Here is a 19,257-nt window from a genome sequence, read left to right as displayed (position 1 = left end):
GACTGGAGGCCATCACCCCAACACTGAACTGACTGTATTTCAAACCGGAGGCCATCACCCCAACACTGAACTGACTGTATTTCAGACCGGAGGCTGTCACCCCAACACTGAACTGACTGTATTTGAGACCGGAGGCCGTCACCCCAACACTGAACTGACTGTATTTCAGACCGGAGGCCATCACCCCAACACTGAACTGACTGTATTTGAGACCGGAGGCCGTCACCCCAACACTGAACTGACTGTATTTGAGACCGGAGGCCGTCACCCCAACACTGAACTGACTGTATTTGAGACTGGAGGCCATCACCCCAACACTGAACTGACTGTATTTCAAACCGGAGGCCATCACCCCAACACTGAACTGACTGTATTTCAGACCGGAGGCTGTCACCCCAACACTGAACTGACTGTATTTCAGACCGGAGGCCATCACCCCAACACTGAACTGACTGTATTTGAGACCGGAGGCCGTCACCCCAACACTGAACTGACTGTATTTCAGACCGGAGGCCATCACCCCAACACTGAACTGACTGTATTTGAGACTGGAGGCCGTCACCCCAACACTGAACTGACTGTATTTCAGACCAGAGGCCATCACCCCAACACTGAACTGACTGTATTTGAGAGCGGAGGCCGTCACCCCAACACTGAACTGACTGTATTTGAGACCGGAGGCCGTCACCCCAACACTGAACTGACTCTGCAGCTATGGCCTGAGGCCATCGGCACTCTCCTGAGCGCTGAACTGACTCTTTCTTGTGGTCTGAAGCTATCTGCACTCACTTCGGAACCCCACCCCCCACGGATATGACGCCCTAAAATAATAATGAATCAGAGGAAACAATATACTCGGCAGGAGATGGAGACATGACACTCTGGGATTGGGAGTGAGGTGGAGAAGGTTGGGAGCGATTGGTTGTGAGGCACATGGGGAGTCATCAGACTCTTCCTGCTGGAAATCAGCTTTGTTGCTAAAAAGCCTCAGAATACAAGGATGTCCCTTTGGAACAGAGATGAGGAGGACATCTTTTGTCAGAGGGTGGTGAATCTGTGGAATTCATTGCACAAATGGCTGTGGAGGGAAAATCATTGGGTATATTTAAAACAGAGGTTGATATGTTCTTGATTAGTCAGGATATCAAAGGCTACAGGGAGAAGGCAGGAGAATGGAGTTGAGAGGGATAATAAATCAGCCATGATGGAATGTCAGGGAAGACTCGATTGGCTCGATGTCCACTCTCTCCAGCCTTTGCAAAAACACTGAAAGTAATGGATTTAGAGTGCAGTATGACTGAAAGTGATTCTTTTTGGGATATGATATACTGTGATTGAGATATCAATTATCAGGGTTTTGTGTTTTGTCGTTACCAAAGTAATCACTTGCTTTATAAGGTAACATGCGACATGTCCAGTCACAGCAGCCTCTGCAGCTCCAACTAATGGTGTAATTGTTCGTCCTGCACATCAATCGCAAGATACACCTTATTATTCGTTACTTTATTTGTGGCAAGCTTTTAAAAACCAACAGAGGGCAACTAAAAAAGTCATTGAGAAGCTAAAGATGGAATACGAAAGTAAGCTAGCCAATAACATTTTGGAGGATACCAAAAGTGTCTTCAGATACATAAGGTGTAAGAGAGAGGCAAGAGTGGATATCGGACCACTGGAAAGCGATGCTGGAGAGGTAGTCATGGGGGAACAACAAAATGGCAGTGAACTGAATAAATATTTTGCGTCAGTCTTCACTGTGGAAAACACCAGCAGGATGGTGGAAGTTCCAGGAGTCAAGGATCATGATGTGTGTGAAGTTCTCTTTACTAGAGAGAAACTTCTTGGGAAACTGAAGGGTCTGAAGGTAGGTAAGTCACCTGGACCAGATGGTGTACACAACAGAGTTCTGAAAGAGGTGGCTGAAGGGATTGTGGAGGCATTAATAATGACCTTTCAAGAATCACTAGATTCTGGAATGGTTCCGGAAGACTAGAAAATTGCAAATATGACTCTACTCTGCAAGAAGGGAGAGAAGCAGAAGAAAAGAAACTATAGGCCAGTTTGTCTGTCTTCAGTGGTTGGGAAGATTCTGGAGTCAATTTTTAAGGATGCGGTTTTGGGTTACTTGGCGCATGATAAGATAGGCCATAGTCATCATGGTTTCATCAAGGGAAAATCTTGCCTGACAAATCGGTTGGAATTCTTTGCAGAAATAACAAGCAGGATAGACCAAGGCGAATCAGTTGATGTTGCATATTTGGATTTTTGGAAGACCTTTGACAAGGTGCCACATGTAAGCAACACATGCAAAATGCTGGAGGAACTCAGCAGGCCAGGCAGCATCTATGGAAAAAGGAACTGTTGACGTTTCGAGCCAAATCCTTAGACAGGACTGGAGAAAAAAAGGCTGATTTAAAAGGTTGGGGATGGAAGAGAGAAACACTAGGTGATAGGTGAAACCTGAAGTGGGAGGGATGAAGTAAAGAGCTGGGAAGTTGATTGGTGAAAAAAGCAGAAGGCCATGGAAGAAAGAAAAAGGGGAGAGGAGCACCAGAGGGAGGCGATGGGTGGACAAGGAGATAAGGTGAGAGAGGAAAAAGGGGATGGGAATTGGTGAAAGGGGCAGGGGGTGGGGGGCATTATCACAAGTTTGAGAAATCAATGTTCATGCCATCAGGTTGGAGGCTACCCAAACGGAATCCAGTGTGTTTCTCCAACCTAAGTGTGGCCTCATCACAACAGTGGAGGAGGCCACGGATAGACATATGGGAATGGGAAGTGGAATTAAAATGGGTGGCCAGTTAGAGATCCTGTTTGTTTTGGTGGTTGGAGAGTAGATGCTTGACGAAGCAATCTTCCAATCTACGTCGGGCCTCAGCGATATACAGGAGGCTACACTGGGAGCACCAAACACATAAATGACCCCAACAGACTCACAGATGTCCTCCTTTTTCGAAGAAAGGGGTTTCCCTTCCTCCACCATCAACACTGCCCTCAACCACGTCTCTTTCATTTCATGCATGTCTGCCGTCACCCCATCCTCCCTCCATCCTACCAGGGATAGGGTTCCTTTTGTCCTCATCTACCACCCCACCAGCCTCCACATCCAGCACATAATTCTCTGAAATTTCCGCCATCTCCAACAGGATCCCACCACCAAGCACATCTTTCCCTCCCCTCAAATTTCTGCTTTCTGTGGGGATTGCTCCCTACGCGACTCCCTTGTCCATTTGCCCCTCCCCACTGATTTCCCTCCAGGTGCTTATCCTTGCAAGCAGAACAAGTACTACACCTGCCCCTACACATCCTCCCTCACTACCATTCAGGGCCCTAAACAGTCCTTCCAGGTGAGGCAAAACTTTACCTGTGAGTCTGTTGGGGTCATATACTGTGTCCGGTGCTCCTGGTGTGGCCTCCCGTATATCGGTGAGACTCAACATAGATTGTGAGACCGCTTTGTTGATCATCTATGCTCCGTCAGCCAGAACGAGCAGGATCTCCCACTGGCCACCATTTTAATTCCACTCCCCATTCCCATTCCCATATGTCCATTGATGGCCTCCTCCACTGTCATGATGAGGCCATACTCAGACTGGAGGAACAACACTTTATATTCCATTTGGGTAACCTCCAATCTGATGGCATGAACATTGATTTCTCAAACTTGTGATAATGCCCCCCCCCCACCTTTCACCAATTCCCATCCCCTTTTTCCTCTCTCACCTTATCTCCTTGCCCACCCATCGCCGCCTTCTGGTGCTCCTCCCCCCTTTTCTTTCTTCCATGGCCTTCTGTCTCTTTCACCAATCAACTTCCCAGCTCTTTGCTTCATCCCTCCCTCTCCAAATTTCACCCGTCACCTGGTGTTTCTCCCTCCCCTCCCCCAACCTTTTAACTCTATTCCTCAGCACTTTTTCTCCAGTCCTGCCAAAGGGTCTTGGCCCAAAGGGTCTTTTCCATTGATGCTGCCTGGCCTGCTGAGTTCCTCCAACATTTTGTATGTGTTACTCGGATTTTCAGCATCTGCAGATTTTCTCTTGTGTGTGATTTGATTGCCACACCAGAGACTGCTGCATGTGTTATGAGCCCGTGGATGATGGAATTGATGGCTTTGTTGAGAAATTTGCAGGCAATACAAATATGGGTGGAGGGGCAGGTAGTTTTGAGGAAGTAAAGAGGCTATTGAAGGACTTGGACAGATTAGGAGAATGGGCAAAGAAATGGCTTATAGAATTCAGTGTTGGGAAGTGTATGGCCATGCACTTTGGTAGGAGAAATGAAAGGGTTGACTGTTTTATAAATGTAGAGAAAATACAAAAAACTAAGATGCAAAGGGACCTGTGAGTTCTTGTGCAGGGTAGGATTTCCTAAAGGTTAATTTGCAGGTTGAGTCTGTGGTGAGGAAGGCAAATGCAATGTTCACATTCATTTCCAGAGGACGAGAATATAAATGCAAGAATGTAATGTTGAGACTTTATAAAACACCGGTGAGACTTCACTTGGAGGGTTGTGAGCAGTTCTGGGCCCCTTATCTTGGATGTACTGAAACTGGAGACGGTTCAAAGGCGGTTCATGAAAATGATTCCAGGGTTGAATTGTTTGTTATATGAAGAACGTTTGATAACTCTGGGCCTGTATTCATTAGAATTTAGAAGAATGAGGGGTGACCTCCTTGAAACCTACTGAATGGTGAAAGGCCTTGATCGGGTGGATGTGGAGAGGATGTTTCCTATGGTGGGAGAGTCTAATACCAGAGGACACAGCCTCAGAATAGAGGGACATACTTTCAGAACAGAGATAAGGAGGAATTTCTTTAGCGATATGGTGATGAATCTGTGGAATTCATTGCCACAGGCAGCTGTGGAGGCCAAGTCTTTATGTATATTTATGGCAGAGGATGGTAGACTCTTCATTGGTCGGGGCATGAAGGGATACGGAAAGAAGGTAGGAGATTGGGGCTGAGAGAGGAAGAATGATAAAATGGATCAGACTCAATGGGCAATATGGCCTTATTTGTTATTTGCATGAGCTATATGTACAGTTGTGTTTTGTTTAGCTGTATACACTTGTCCAGTTGAATGACAGGAAACTGAGCGTGTACTTGAATTTGAGTTTATGTGCGTAATACTGTGTTGCCTGGAGAGAAGGTATTTACATTTATGCAAAATGTTGAGTGATAAGGAATGCAACAAATTCCTTAATAAATACGAATATCATAGAAATGCACAACAGGTCTGTCAGCTTGGGCTGCCTGTCATTTGATTCATCCAGCCCATTCCCATTCTTACTGAATTATCTATTGGTTTGTGCTCTTCTACTCTCCCCTCTGGGACGAGCCCCTACCCCTCTGAGCTGTGTCCCTGCCCCTCTGGGATGAGCCCCTACCCCTCTGAAACGTGTCCCCACCCCTCTGAGACGTGTCCCTACCCCCCTGAGACCAGCCCCTACCCTCTGAGCTGTGTCCCTACCCCTCTGGGACGAGCCCCAACCCCTCTGAAACGTGTCCCTACCCCTCTGAGACGTGCCCCTACCCCCCTGAGACAAGCCCCTACCCCTCTGAGACGTGTCCCTACCCCTCTGAGACGTGTCCCTACCCCCCTGAGACCAGCCCCTACCCTCTGAGCTCAGCCCCTACCCTCTGAGACGTGTCCCTACCCCTCTGAGACGTGTCCCTACCCCTCTGAGACGTGCCCCTACCCCTCTGAGACGTGTCCCTACCCCCCTGAGACCAGCCCCTACCCTCTGAGCTCAGCCCCTACCCTCTGAGACGTGTCCCTACCCCTCTGAGACGTGCCCCTACCCCTCTGAGATGTGTCCCTACCCCCCTGAGACCAGCCCCTACCCTCTGAGCTGTGTCCCTACCCCTCTGGGATGAGCCCCTACCCCTCTGAGACGTGTCCCTACCCCCCTGAGACCAGCCCCTACCCCTCTGAGACGTGCCCCTACCCCTCTGAGATGTGTCCCTGCCCCTCTGGGATGAGCCCATACCCCTCTGGGACGAGCCCCTACCCCTCTGAGACGTGTCCCTACCCCCCTGAGACCAGCCCCTACCCTCTGAGACGTGTCCCTACCCCTCTGGGATGAGCCCCTACCCCTCTGAGACGTGCCCCTACCCCTCTGAGCCGTGTCCCTGCCCCTCTGGGATGAGCCCGTACCCCTCTGGGACGAGCCCCTACCCCTCTGAGGCGTGTCCCTACCCCCCTGAGCTGTGTCCCTGCCCCTCTGAGCTGTGTCCCTGCCCCTCTGGGACGAGCCCCTACCCCTCTGAGACGAGCCCCTACCCCTCTGGGATGAGCCCCTACCCCTCTGAGACGTGTCCCTACCCCCCACCCCTCTGAGACGTGTCCCTACCCCCCTGAGACCAGCCCCTACCCTCTGAGCTGTGTCCCTACCCCTCTGGGACGAGCCCCAACCCCTCTGAAACGTGTCCCTACCCCTCTGAGACGTGCCCCTACCCCCCTGAGACAAGCCCCTACCCCTCTGAGACGTGTCCCTACCCCTCTGAGACGTGTCCCTACCCCCCTGAGACCAGCCCCTACCCTCTGAGCTCAGCCCCTACCCTCTGAGACGTGTCCCTACCCCTCTGAGACGTGCCCCTACCCCTCTGAGACGTGTCCCTACCCCCCTGAGACCAGCCCCTACCCTCTGAGCTCAGCCCCTACCCTCTGAGACGTGTCCCTACCCCTCTGAGACGTGCCCCTACCCCTCTGAGATGTGTCCCTACCCCCCTGAGACCAGCCCCTACCCTCTGAGCTGTGTCCCTACCCCTCTGGGACGAGCCCCTACCCCTCTGAGACGTGTCCCTACCCCTCTGAGACGTGTCCCTACCCCCCTGAGACCAGCCCCTACCCCTCTGAGACGTGCCCCTACCCCTCTGAGATGTGTCCCTGCCCCTCTGGGATGAGCCCATACCCCTCTGGGACGAGCCCCTACCCCTCTGAGACGTGTCCCTACCCCCCTGAGACCAGCCCCTACCCTCTGAGACGTGTCCCTACCCCTCTGGGATGAGCCCGTACCCCTCTGGGACGAGCCCCTACCCCTCTGAGGCGTGTCCCTACCCCCCTGAGCTGTGTCCCTGCCCCTCTGAGCTGTGTCCCTGCCCCTCTGAGCTGTGTCCCTGCCCCTCTGGGACGAGCCCCTACCCCTCTGAGACGAGCCCCTACCCCTCTGAGATGTGTCTCTACCCCTCTGAGACGAGCCCCTACCCCTCTGGGATGAGCCCCTACCCCTCTGAGATGTGTCCCTACCCCTCTGGGATGAGCCCCTACCCCTCTGAGACGTGTCCCTACCCCCCTGAGACCAGCCCCTACCCTCTGAGACATGTCCCTACCCCTCTGAGATGTGTCCCTACCCCCCCTGAGACCAGCCCCTACCCTCTGAGACGTGTCCCTACCCCTCTGGGACGAGTCCCTACCCCTCTGAGATGTGTCCCTACCCCTCTGAGATGTGTCCCTACCCCTCTGGGATGAGCCCGTACCCCTCTGGGACGAGTTCCTACCCCTCTGAGATGTGTCCCTACCCCTCTGGGATGAGCCCCTACCCCTCTGAGACCAGTCCCTGCCCCCCTGGGATGAGCCCCTCCCCCTCTGTCCTGCCCCACCCCCACTATGTCCTGCCACTCCCACTGTGTCTTGCCACCCCCCCCACTGAGGCCCGCTCCTCCCCCACCGGCTGCCCATCCCCCCCGAGACGTGCCTTCTGCCTTGACACATTACAATCCAGAGGACTTGCGTTACAACTGGAATCAGACCAGCAGGTTGTCGTCTGAGCTGTTGCCAGTTTCAGCATTACCAGAACCAGGTTTAATATCACCCACATGTGTCAGGATTTGTTGTTTTGCAGCAGCAGTGCATTGCAATATATAATAATAAAACTCTAAATTACAATGGAAAATACTGTATTATAAAAGATTAAACTACATAAGTACAAAAAAAATTGACGTAGTGTACATGGGTTCATCGTCCATTCAGAAATCTGATGGTGGAGGGGAAGAGGCTGTTCCTGAAACATTAAGTGTGTGTCTTCAGGCTCCAGTACCTCCTTCCTGGTGGTAGCAGTGAGAGGAGAGCATGTCCTGGGTGATGGGGTTCCTTATAAAGGATTCCACTTGTTTGAAGCATCACCTTTTGAAGATGTCCGGGACGCTGGGGAGGAGAGTGCCCGGGACGCTGGGGAGGACGGTGTCCCGGGACGCTGGGGAGAATAGTGCCCGGGACGCTGGGGAGGACGGTGCCCGGGACGCTGGGAGAATAGTGCCCGGGACGCTGGGGAGGACGGTGCCCGGGACGCTGAGGAGGACGGTGCCCGGGACGCTGGGGAGAAGGGTGCCTGGGACGCTGGGGGTGACAGTGCCCGGGACGCTGGAGAGGACGGTGCCCGGGACGCTGGAGAGGACGGTGCCCAGGACACTGAGGAGGACAGTGTCCCAGGACGCTGGGGAGGACGGTGTCCCAGGATGCTGGAGAGAAGAGTGCCCGGGACGCTGGGGAGGAGAGTGCCCGGGACGCTGGGAGAATAGTGCCCGGGACGCTGGGGAGGAGAGTGCCCGGGACGCTGGGGAGGAGAGTGCCCGGGACGCTGGGAGAATAGTGCCCGGGACGCTGGGGAGGACGGTGCCCGGGACGCTGGGGAGAAGGGTGTCCCAGGACGCTGGAGAGGAGAGTGCCCGGGACGCTGGGGAAGAGGGTGCCCGGGACGCTGGGGAGGACGGTGCCCGGGACGCTGGGGAGAAGGGTGCCCAGGACGCTGGGGGGGACAGTGCCCGGGACGCTGGGGGGGACAGTGCCCGGGACGCTGGGGGGGACAGTGCCCAGGACGCTGGGGAGGAGGGTGCCCGGGACGCTGGAGAGGACGGTGCCCGGGACGCTGAGGAGGACGGTGTCCCAGGACGCTGGAGAGAAGAGTGCCCGGGACGCTGGGGAGGACGGTGCCCGGGACGCTGGGGAGAAGGGTGCCCAGGACGCTGGGGGGGACAGTGCCCGGGACGCTGGGGGGGACAGTGCCCAGGACGCTGGGGAGGAGGGTTCCCAGCATGGAGCTGGTTGAGTTTGCAACTTTCTGCTGCTCTTTCTGATGCTGTACCTTGCCCTCCTCCCCATACCAGACGGTGATGCAACCGGTTAGAATGCTCTCTGCAGTACATCTGCAGAAATTTGTGAGAGTATTCGGTTACATTTCAAGTCTCCTCAACAGACCCACTGTTCCTTGGGTTCCCCTTTTCAACTTTCCTAGAGATTGAGAGAATTTTCCAATATGAAGGCAAGTTCTTGGGATCATGGGTTCTGGTTCGCTCTTCTCACATAGATGTTGCCTGACTGGCTGAGTTCCTTCAACCTTATATGTGTGTTGCTCAAGGTTTCCCAGGACCTGCAGAATCTCTTGTGTTTGAAAGGGAAGGCTGTTCTTTGGTAGTTGTGTTCAATGATAATGTCCTCCACTGATAGAGGTAAGAGTGCTGAACATAGGGAGTCACAGTGGCCTAGTGATTAGCGTTATACTGCGCCAGTGATCCGCATTCAATTCCCACCGTTGTCTGTAAGGAGATGGTGCGGTCTCCACGGCAGCACCTGAAGTTCCTCCGGCTTCCTCCCGTGTACATGTGGATTGGTAGCTTCATTGGTCACATGGGTGTAATTATGCGGCACGGGCTCGTTGGGTGTGAAGGGCCTGTTACCGTGCCGTATCTCTAAATAAATAAACAAACCCTCTCAAATAACGACTGGCAATAATAAAAACGCCAGCGATCTGAAATAGAACTAGTAAGCTGAGTTAGGGTGAAGGTTAGTAATTGTGGGAATGCGATGCTGGTGACGGAAGCATGGTGTCACTTGTGGGCTGCCCCAGAACAATCCTCACTGATTTAACTTGACGCAAATGGTACATTTCACTATGTTTCGATGTACATTGGCAAATAAAGCTAACCTTTGATCTTAATAAAGTACCTGTATGAATAGGAAGTTGAAGGCATCATGGGGTGAAGCATTGGGAAGGAGGTACCGGAGCCTCAAGTCCCACACCACCAGGTTCAGGAACAGTTATCACCCCTCAACCATCAGGCTCCTGAACCAGTGTGGAGAACTTCACTCACCTCAACTCTGAGCTGATTCCACAACCCATGGACTCACTTTTAATAACTCCACAACTCATGTTCTCAATATTATTTCTTTGCTATCCCGAAGTAGTAGGGTAATCTACACCTCCACTCATTCTACACTACTACTACTACTACATCGACTCAGGCCTAGGGGGCCGGCATCGGGCATGATGACGGACCCTCCACTTCTCCCTCTCCCTCATCAGTGTGTTCAGCTCATCTACATTAGCCGCGCCGCTGTCTTCTAGGAGCGTGTTGACCATAGTCTTGGGAGGGCGCCCAGGGTTCATCCTCCCATGCTTGGGCTCCCATATGATGACTAGGCTGGCAGGTAGCTCGGGGTGGCATAGACAGTGTCCCGCTAGTTGCAGTCCTCTCGCCTCGATTTTAGTGGTGAGCATCGGTAGGTTGTTATAGAGCTTGACGTTCGTCATGTGCTGTTGCCAACTCACATCAAGAGCCATCCGGAGCATTCGTGTATAGCAGCCATCTAGAGACTTTCGCATAGTCTTGGTAAGTGTCCACATGTCGCATCCGTACGTGAGAATGGACTCTATGACTGCTATGAGAATCCTCTTTTTAAGCCCTCTGGTCAGGTTCGACTTCCAGATTTCCTTCATGTCGTTCATAGCCCTCCACGCCAGCGCCTTCCGTATCTTTATGTCCTTCTCTGAACTCATCATTCTTGACCCGAGGTACTTGTAGGCAAAGGCTTTCTTAATGGTATCATTCTCTACGGTTTTGAGAGTACCTTCGTCGCAGTTAAACGCCATGTACTCTGTCTTTTTAGCGTTTAGGTGAAGTCCAACTTTATCACTCACTCTACAAAGGGTAGTCAAAACCACCCAATGCATCACCAGCACCAGCCTACCCATCAACAAGAACATAAAATTAGAAAGGTGCTGGAAAAGGGTCAGTAACATCATGAAGGATCCCACCCACCCTGCTCATAGACTGTTTGTCCCACTCCCATCAGGGAGGAGGTTACATAACATCCACTCCAGGACCACCAGACTCAAAAACAGTTACTTTCCCCAAACAGTAAGGCTGATCAACACCTCCACCCACTAACCCACCCCTCCACAGCCCCAACCACCACTAACTTATCATTTCCTGTCAGTCACCTTGTGTACAGATACCCCCGTGCCTGGTGTCACTTTATAAACATACAATCAATCTATGTGTACAAGCTATCTTATGTGTTTATATTTATTGTGTTTTTAAAATTATTGTGTACTTTACATTGTGTTTTTTGTGCTGATTTGGATCTGGAATAACAATTACTTTATTCTCCTTTACACTTGTGTACTGGAAATGACATTAAACAGTTTTTAAGCTTGAATCTTATTTATATTTTTTTATTATTTATCTTTCTGTATTTGTTCAGTTTGTGTTCTTTTGCACATTGGCTGTTTGTCAGTCTTTGTATGCGTGCAGCCTTTCATCGATTCTATTGTTTTGCTTTGTTCTACTGTGAATGCCTGGAAGAAAATGAATCTCTGGGTTCTATACAGTGACATAAATGTACTTTGAGCTTTGAACCCTGCACCGGGACTGAGAGTGGAGAGGTGAGATGCACTGCTTTATAATGGAGAGGCACAGGTTTAAGTTGTAAACGTCTTTTTTTTCTGCCTCAGAGATGAGAAGAACCAATCGATCATCGTGAGCGGCGAGTCTGGAGCTGGAAAGACAGTGTCGGCCAAGTACGCCATGCGCTACTTTGCGACGGTGGGTGGCTCAGCCAGCGAAGCAAATGTTGAGGAGAAGGTCCTGGCCTCAAGTCCAATTATGGAGGTAAGCACGTTCATTCAGAATAAAGGCTGATTTATACTTGTGCGTCAAGCTTGCGCCATAGCCTGCGCAGGTGGGCAATGCTGTTGTGAGCATTTATACTTGTGCGTTGGTGTGTCTGCGCCGCTCTGCAATTTGGGCACGTACACGTCATGAATTCACACATCGCGCATGCGCACACACCTGCCCATGCAAGGCTTCATGGTCATGGTAGTCTTTCTTGGGGCAAACAAGTTTCAAGCGAGCGACTTTTTTCGTAAAAGGGAAACGTATCCTCCATAATTTCGGAGGTCTGTAAAGTTTTATGGAAAGCATTGCAGCCAGAGTTCCTTCCCTGCCCTTCAGTCGCCCAATGGGAAGCTATTGCAGCGCAGGAGGAAATGCGATGCTACCAAGCGGACCAATCACAGTTGTTACGGTCTGAGTTGCTGTGACGCGTAGTTACATTTTGGGAGAGGTGTGCGCCAGGCTATGGCGTAGGGATCCACGTAGGCTCTGCGTAGGGTTCACAGCTACACCGTACCTACGGCGTCGATTTGGCGCACAAGTATAAATTAGCCTTAAGTCATTGTAAGTTTGTGACTATCTTGATTTAGCTACAGTGGTGCCAGAAAGTTTGTGAACCCTGTAGAATTTTCTTAATCTCTGCATAAATATGACCTAAAATGTGATCAGTTCTTTGAAGTCCTAAAACTAGATAAAGAGAACCCAATTAAATAAATAACACAAAAACATTATCCTTGTTCATCTATTTATTGAGAAAAATGATTCAATATTACATGTACTTGTTGGAAAAAGTATGTGAACCTTTGCTTTCAGTAACTGGTGTGACTCCCTTGTACAGCAATAATTTCAACCAAACATTTCTGGTAACTGTTGATCAGTCCTGCACATCGGCTTGGAGGAATTTTAGGCCATTCCTCATGACAAAACTGCTTTATCTCTGGGATGTTGGTGGGCTTCCTTACATGAACTGCTTGTGAAAGGTCCTTCCACAACATTTCTATAGGATTAAGGTCAGGACTTTGACTCGGCCATTCCAGAACACACATGTTCTTCTTTTTAAACCATTCTGTTGTTGATTTACTCTTGTCTTACAGGTCATTGTCTTGTTACATTATCCAACTTCTGTTAAGCTTCAGATGATGGACTGCTGCGCTGACATTGTCCTGTAAAATGTCTTGAGACAATTTTGAATTCAATTTTCCCTCAACGATTGCAAGCTGTCCAGGCCCTGAGGCAGCAAAGTAGTCCGAAACCATGATGCTCCTTCCATCATGCTTCACAGCTGGGATGAGGTTTTGGTGTTGGTGTGGAGAGCCCTTTTCCCTCCAAACATAGCAATGTGCATTCCTGCCAAAAAGTTCAATTTTGTCTCATCTGTGCACAGAACGTTGTCCCAGAAGCATTGCAGAACATCCAGGTGGTCTTTTGCAAACTTGAGATGTGCAGTAATGTTATTTTTGGAGAGAGAACAGTTGTTTCCTCAATGAACACCATTCTTGTTTAGTGTTTTTCTTATAGTGGACATGTGAACAGAGACTTTAGCAAGTTCTAGAGATTTCTGTAGGTCTTTTGCTGTTACCTTAGGAGTCTTTTTCACCAACATTGCACGTTGTGCTCTTAGTGTGATCTTTGCAGGATGTCCACTCCTAGGGAGAGTAGCAACAGTACTGAGTTTCCTCCATTTGTCGACAATTTCTCTCACTGTGACCAATGAACATCCAGGTCTTTAGAAATGCTTTTGTAGCCTTTTCTAGTTTCATGAATTTTCTCTAAAATTCTTCTTCTAAGGTCCTCTGAAAGTTGTTCTGATTGAGGCACGGTGCATATAAACAGATCTTTCTTGAGAAGAGCAGGCCGTCAGTAACCTGACTTTGTCTTTTTTATAGGGCAGGGCACCTCTACAACCCACACTTCCAATCTCACCTCAGTGATTGGAACACCTGAAAGCTTTTGTAGAAAACATTATTTCTCAATAAATAGATGAACAAGTATGATATTTTTGTGTTATTTATTTTAGGACATATGTGAAGATCTGCACATTTTAGGTGATATTTATGCAGAAATAGAGAAAAGTCTACAGGGTTCACAGACTTCCTAGCACCACTGTATGACATAGATACTTTATAAATAATAAAGTATAAATACTTTTGGGATCCCAAAGGAAATTACAGTGTCACAGTAGCACTACAAGTGCAAAGATATACAAATATTAGAAGAGAAGTAGAAAGAATGAAAAATAAGTTACCTCAAACATTCCAACACCTCCCCCCCCAGCTATAGGTTGACTGATTAGAGAGCCGATTGGCCGAGGAAAAGAATGACATGCTATGTATGTTATAACATGCTATGTTGGTGCTGGAATGTGTAGCGACAATAATAGGCTGTCCACACCACACCCTCAGTTGATGCAAATGATGCATTTCACTGTATGTTTCAATGTACAAGTGATAGACTTCAATCTTGAATGTTGATCTTCTTTGGATTTGCTTACAACAGAAAGTTAAGAGGCAGAATCTCCCATTTCAAGTCAAGTGAAGTCAAGTCAAGTTTATTGTTAACTATATACATGTACACAGTCAAATGAAATAACGTTTCTCTGGACCAGGGTGTAAAGCACAGTAGTCCACATCACATACATGTAACACACAATAACTTAGATTAGATTATGAGGACACGCAGTCCTCTTTTATTGTTATTGAGTAATGCATGCGTTAAGAAATGATACAATGTCTTTCCAGAATGATATCACAGAGACACATGACAAACCAAGACTGAAAAACTGACAAAAACCACATAATTATAACATATAGTTACAACAGTGCAAAGCAATACCGTAATTTGATAAGAACAGACCACGGGCATGGTACAGTCTCGAAGTCTCTCAAAAGTCCCATCATCTCACGCAGACGGTAAACCTCCAGCGCCGCAAACTTGCCGATGCAGCATCCTGGAAGCATCCGACCACAGTCCAACTCTGAGTCCGTCCGAAAACTCCGAGTCTCCAACCAGCTCTCTGACACCGAGCACCATCTCTGCCGAGCGCTTCGACCCCGGCCCTGGCAACAGGCAATCCCCTCCGGAGATTCTCGATCGCACAGTAGCAGCGGCAGCAAAGCAGGCATTTCAGAGGTTTCTCCAGATGTTCCTCTATGCTTCTTCACGTCTGTCTCTATTAAATCAGGATTGTGCACGGCATCCTACTTCACAGATACGATATCAAGTTGGAACGGCCATGTGCGCTGCGTCACGCTGCCATCTTCTCCTCCCTTAGGAAAGTAAGAATAAAATCTACAGATGAATTACACATAAATAAACAAAGTAAAGTGCATCAAAAGCATTTCTAAAGACCCGAGTGTTCATCAGTCACAGTAAGCGAAATTGTCGACAGATGGAGGAAACTCAGTACTGTTGCTACTCTTCCTAGGAGTGGGTATCCTGCAAAGATCACACCAAGAGCACAACATGCAATGTTGGTGAAAAAGAACCCAAGGGTAACAGCAAAAGACCTGCAGAAATCTCTAGGACTTGCTAAAGTCTCTGTTTATGTGTCCACTATAAGAAAAACACTGAACAAGAATGGTGTTCATGGAAGGACACCACGGAGGAAACCACTGTTCCCTCTCCAAAAAAAAAAATTACTGCACATCTCAGGTTTGCAAAAGACCACCTGGATGTTATTTTACCAAAATACATTATCAGACATTTCCCAACACCGTATTCCAGCTGCCAATTTTTTGCCCATTCTTCCAATTTGTCTAAGTCCTGCTGCAATCGCATTGCTTCCTCAGCACTACCTACCCCTCCACTGATCTTCATATTACCTACGACCTTTGCCACAAAGCCATCAATTCCATTATTCAAATCATTGACAAACAATGTAAGAAGTGGTCTCAATATTGACTCCTGAGAAACACCAGTAGTCACTGGCAGCAACCAACCAGAAAAGCCCCCTTTATTCCCACTTGCTGCCTCCTGCCTGTCAGCCAATCCTCTATCCATACCTGTATCTTTCCAGTAATGCCACAAGATTTTATCTTGTTAAACAGCCTCATGAGTGCCACCTTATCATATGCCTTCTGAAAATCCAAGTGAATGACATCCACTGCCTCTCCTTTGCTACCTTACATGCCTTTCCTTGGCTTTTATGCAGCCCTTAACTTCCCTTGTCAGCCACGGCTGCTACACTTGCCATTTGAAAACAACTTCTTTTGTGGGACATATCTATCCTTCACCTTGTGAAATATTCTTAGAAACTTCAGCCATCTCTCCTCTTACCTCATCCCCACCAGTATCTTCCTCCAATCCATCGGGGCAAACTCCTCTCTCATGCCTCAGTAATTCCCTTTATTCCATTGTGATACTGATACATGTGAGTTATGATTCTCCTTCTCAAAGTGCAGTATGAATTGAATCGTATTATGCTCTCTGCCTGCTAAGTGTTCCTTTACATTAAGCTCCCTGATAAGATCTGGGTTATAACACATCACCCAATCTAAGATAGCCTTTTCCCAAGTAGGATCAAGAAGAAGCTGCTCTAAAAAGCCATCTCATAGGGATTCAACAGGTTCCCTCTCTTGCGATCTGACACCAACCTGATTTTCCCAATACCCTTGCATATTGAAGTCCCCCATTACAATTGTGATATTAACCTTTTACATGTCTTTTCCACATCCCTTTGCAAGCTCAGCCCCACATCTTGACTACTATTTGGAGGCCTATATATGATTCCCTAATGGTTTTTTTACCCTTGCAGTTTCTTGACTCCACCTACAAAGATACAACATTCTGTGACCCTATGTCACCTCTTCCTAAAGATGTAATTCCATCTCTTACCAACAGAGCCACGCCACCACCTATGCCTTCCTGCCTGATCTTTCAATACAAACTATATCCTTTGATGTTAAGCTCCCAACTATGGCCATCTTTCAGCCACAACTGAGTGTTGCCCATAACATCATACTGACCAATCTCTATAATTGCGCCATGAGTTTGTCCACCTTATTCTGAATGCTATGCGTATTTAAATACAGCACCTTCAGTCCTGCATTCTTTGCCCTTTTGAATATTGCATCTGTGGTACAAATTAACTCTTTGCTCTGTCTGCATTTGTACCCAATCCTTGACTTGTCCTTCCTTACATTCATGTTACACCCATCATCTACTTGTAAACCTGCTGGCTCATCCTCAGCTTTATCATACTGGCTCCCATCTCTCTGCCATATTAGTTGAAACCATTCCCAACAGCTCTAGCAACCATGCCTGCAAGAATATTGGTCCCCCTCAGATTCAAGTGCAACCCATCCTTTTTGTACAGGTCACACCTGCCCCAGAAGAGGTCTCAATTATCCAGAAATCTGAATCCCTGCCCCCTGCTCCAATTTTCAGCCAGGCATTTATCTGCCATCTCATTCTATTCCTATTCTTACTGTCGCATGGCACAGGCAACAATGCCAAGATTACAACCTTTGAGGTCTTGCTTCTTAGCTTCCTTCATAATGCCCTGTATTCTCCTCCCTTTTTCTACCTATGCCATTACTACTAATATATATCACGACTTCTGGCTGCTCACCCTCCCTTTTCAGGATATTGTAGACACATTCAGGAATATAGTAGACTCTGGCACCTGGGAGGCAAATTATCATCTGTGTTTCTTTCTCGCATCCACAGAATCACCTACCTGTCCCCCTAATTATAGAGTTCCCTATTACTACTGCCATCCTCTTCAGTTCCCTGCTCTTCTGAGCCACAGGGCCAGACTCAGTGCCAGAGGCACAGCCACTGTTGCCAGATAGGTCGTTCCCCTCCAACAGTACTCAAAATGGAGTACTTATTGTTGAGGGGGATGGCCACAGTGGTACTCCCTACTATCTGACATTCCCCCTTCCCTCTCCTGACAGTCACCCATTTATCTGTCTCCTGTAGCCTTGGGGTGACTACCTCCCCCTACCTCCTGTCTAACACCTCTTCACTTTCCCAAACAAGCTGAAGGTCATCGAGCTGCAGCTCCTATTTCTTAACACAATTCCTAAGGAGCTGCATCTCAATGCACCTGGTACAGATGTGGCCATCGGGAGGCTGGTAGTCTCATGGAAATCCCACATCCGACTCCCAGAACAGAACACTGGCCCTGTAGACATACCCCCTATTCTCTCAAGAGTTAAGTGAAAAATAAGGAATGAACTTACAGTTGAAGTCAGAAGTTTACATACACCTTAGCCAAATACATTTAAACTCAGTTTTTCACAATTCCTGACATTTAATCCTAGAAAACATTCCCTGTCTTAGGTCAGTTAGGATCACTACTTTGTTCTAAGAATGTGAAATGTCAGAATAATAGTAGAGAGAATGATTTATTTCAGCTTTTATTTCTTTCATTACTTTCCCAGTGAGTCAGAAGTTTATGTACACTTTGTTAGTATTTGGTAGCATTGCCTTTAAATTGTTTAACTTGGGTCAAACGTTTTGGGTAGCCTTCCACAAACTTCTCACAGTAAGTTGCTGGAATTTTGTTCCATTCCTCCTGACAGAACTGGTGTAACTGAGTCAGGTTTGTAGGCCTCCTTGCTCGCACACGCTTTTTCAGTTCTGCCCAAAAATGTCAGGAATTGTGAAAAATTGAGTTTAAATGTATTTGGCTAAGGTGTATGTAAACTTCTGACTTCATCTGTACATACTTACCTTGCCTTTGCCTGTTCTTCCCAAAGCCCTTCTGGTCATTCGTTCTCCTCCCCTTCCCTCTTTTTACATTCCCCATTGTGGCTTCCCTCTCATCTCTGCTCCTATCCTCACCTGCCTATCTCCTCCTTCCCTTTCTCCCGTGGTCCACTCTCCTCTCCGATCAGATTCCTCTTTCTTCAGCCCTTTCTCTCTTCCACCTATCACTTCCCAGATTTTTACTTCATTCCACCCCTCTCCACCCACCCACCACCTTACTCACCTGTCAGCTTTAGCTCCTTGCCCTCCCCCGCCTTCTGCCTGCCCCCTTCCCTTTCCAGCTTTGGATGAAGAGTATCGGCTCGAACTGTTATCTGTTTATTCCCCTCCATCGATCCCACCTGACTAGCTGAGTTCTTCCAGCATTCTGTGTGAATGTAAGTGTTCTGGTGTTTGTACCCTAGTTATAATGTGGGGTAATAAAGTGACTCGGTGTGTGACAGACCAAGAGGCAACTGCAGAGGAGGGAACAATGGTGCAGGTCCATGGGAAGAACGAGGCAGAATCATAGTTCTGCATGGACTCAATCGGCTGAGGGTTTTTTTTCTGTGTTGTAGTGCTCTGTGACTCTAATGCACAGTTGTTGACCTTAGTGCAATGTTGTGTATGGAATTGAAAGAGGCAGAGGTTGAAATTGCTTGGTAACTTGAGTTAAT

The 19,257-nt window shown here is 48.4% G+C and overlaps 1 protein-coding gene across 2 annotated transcripts in view; it reads left to right on the top strand.

Moving 5' to 3' along the window:
• The window catches only part of LOC134343838 (unconventional myosin-Vb-like), a 293,220-nt gene that overhangs the window by 101,849 nt on the left and 172,114 nt on the right, over positions 1–19,257 (top strand). For both annotated transcript variants that reach the window (XM_063042611.1, XM_063042610.1), the window contains exon 5: positions 11,728–11,884. In XM_063042611.1, the coding sequence (XP_062898681.1) occupies positions 11,728–11,884 (157 nt within the window). The remainder of the gene's footprint in view (positions 1–11,727; positions 11,885–19,257) is intronic.

This window comes from Mobula hypostoma, chromosome 3 (genome assembly GCF_963921235.1).
Source record: "Mobula hypostoma chromosome 3, sMobHyp1.1, whole genome shotgun sequence".
NCBI classification, from domain to species: domain Eukaryota; kingdom Metazoa; phylum Chordata; class Chondrichthyes; order Myliobatiformes; family Myliobatidae; genus Mobula; species Mobula hypostoma.
The sequence above is the reverse complement of the archived record's forward strand: the minus strand, read 5'-3'. Positions and strand labels throughout refer to the sequence as shown.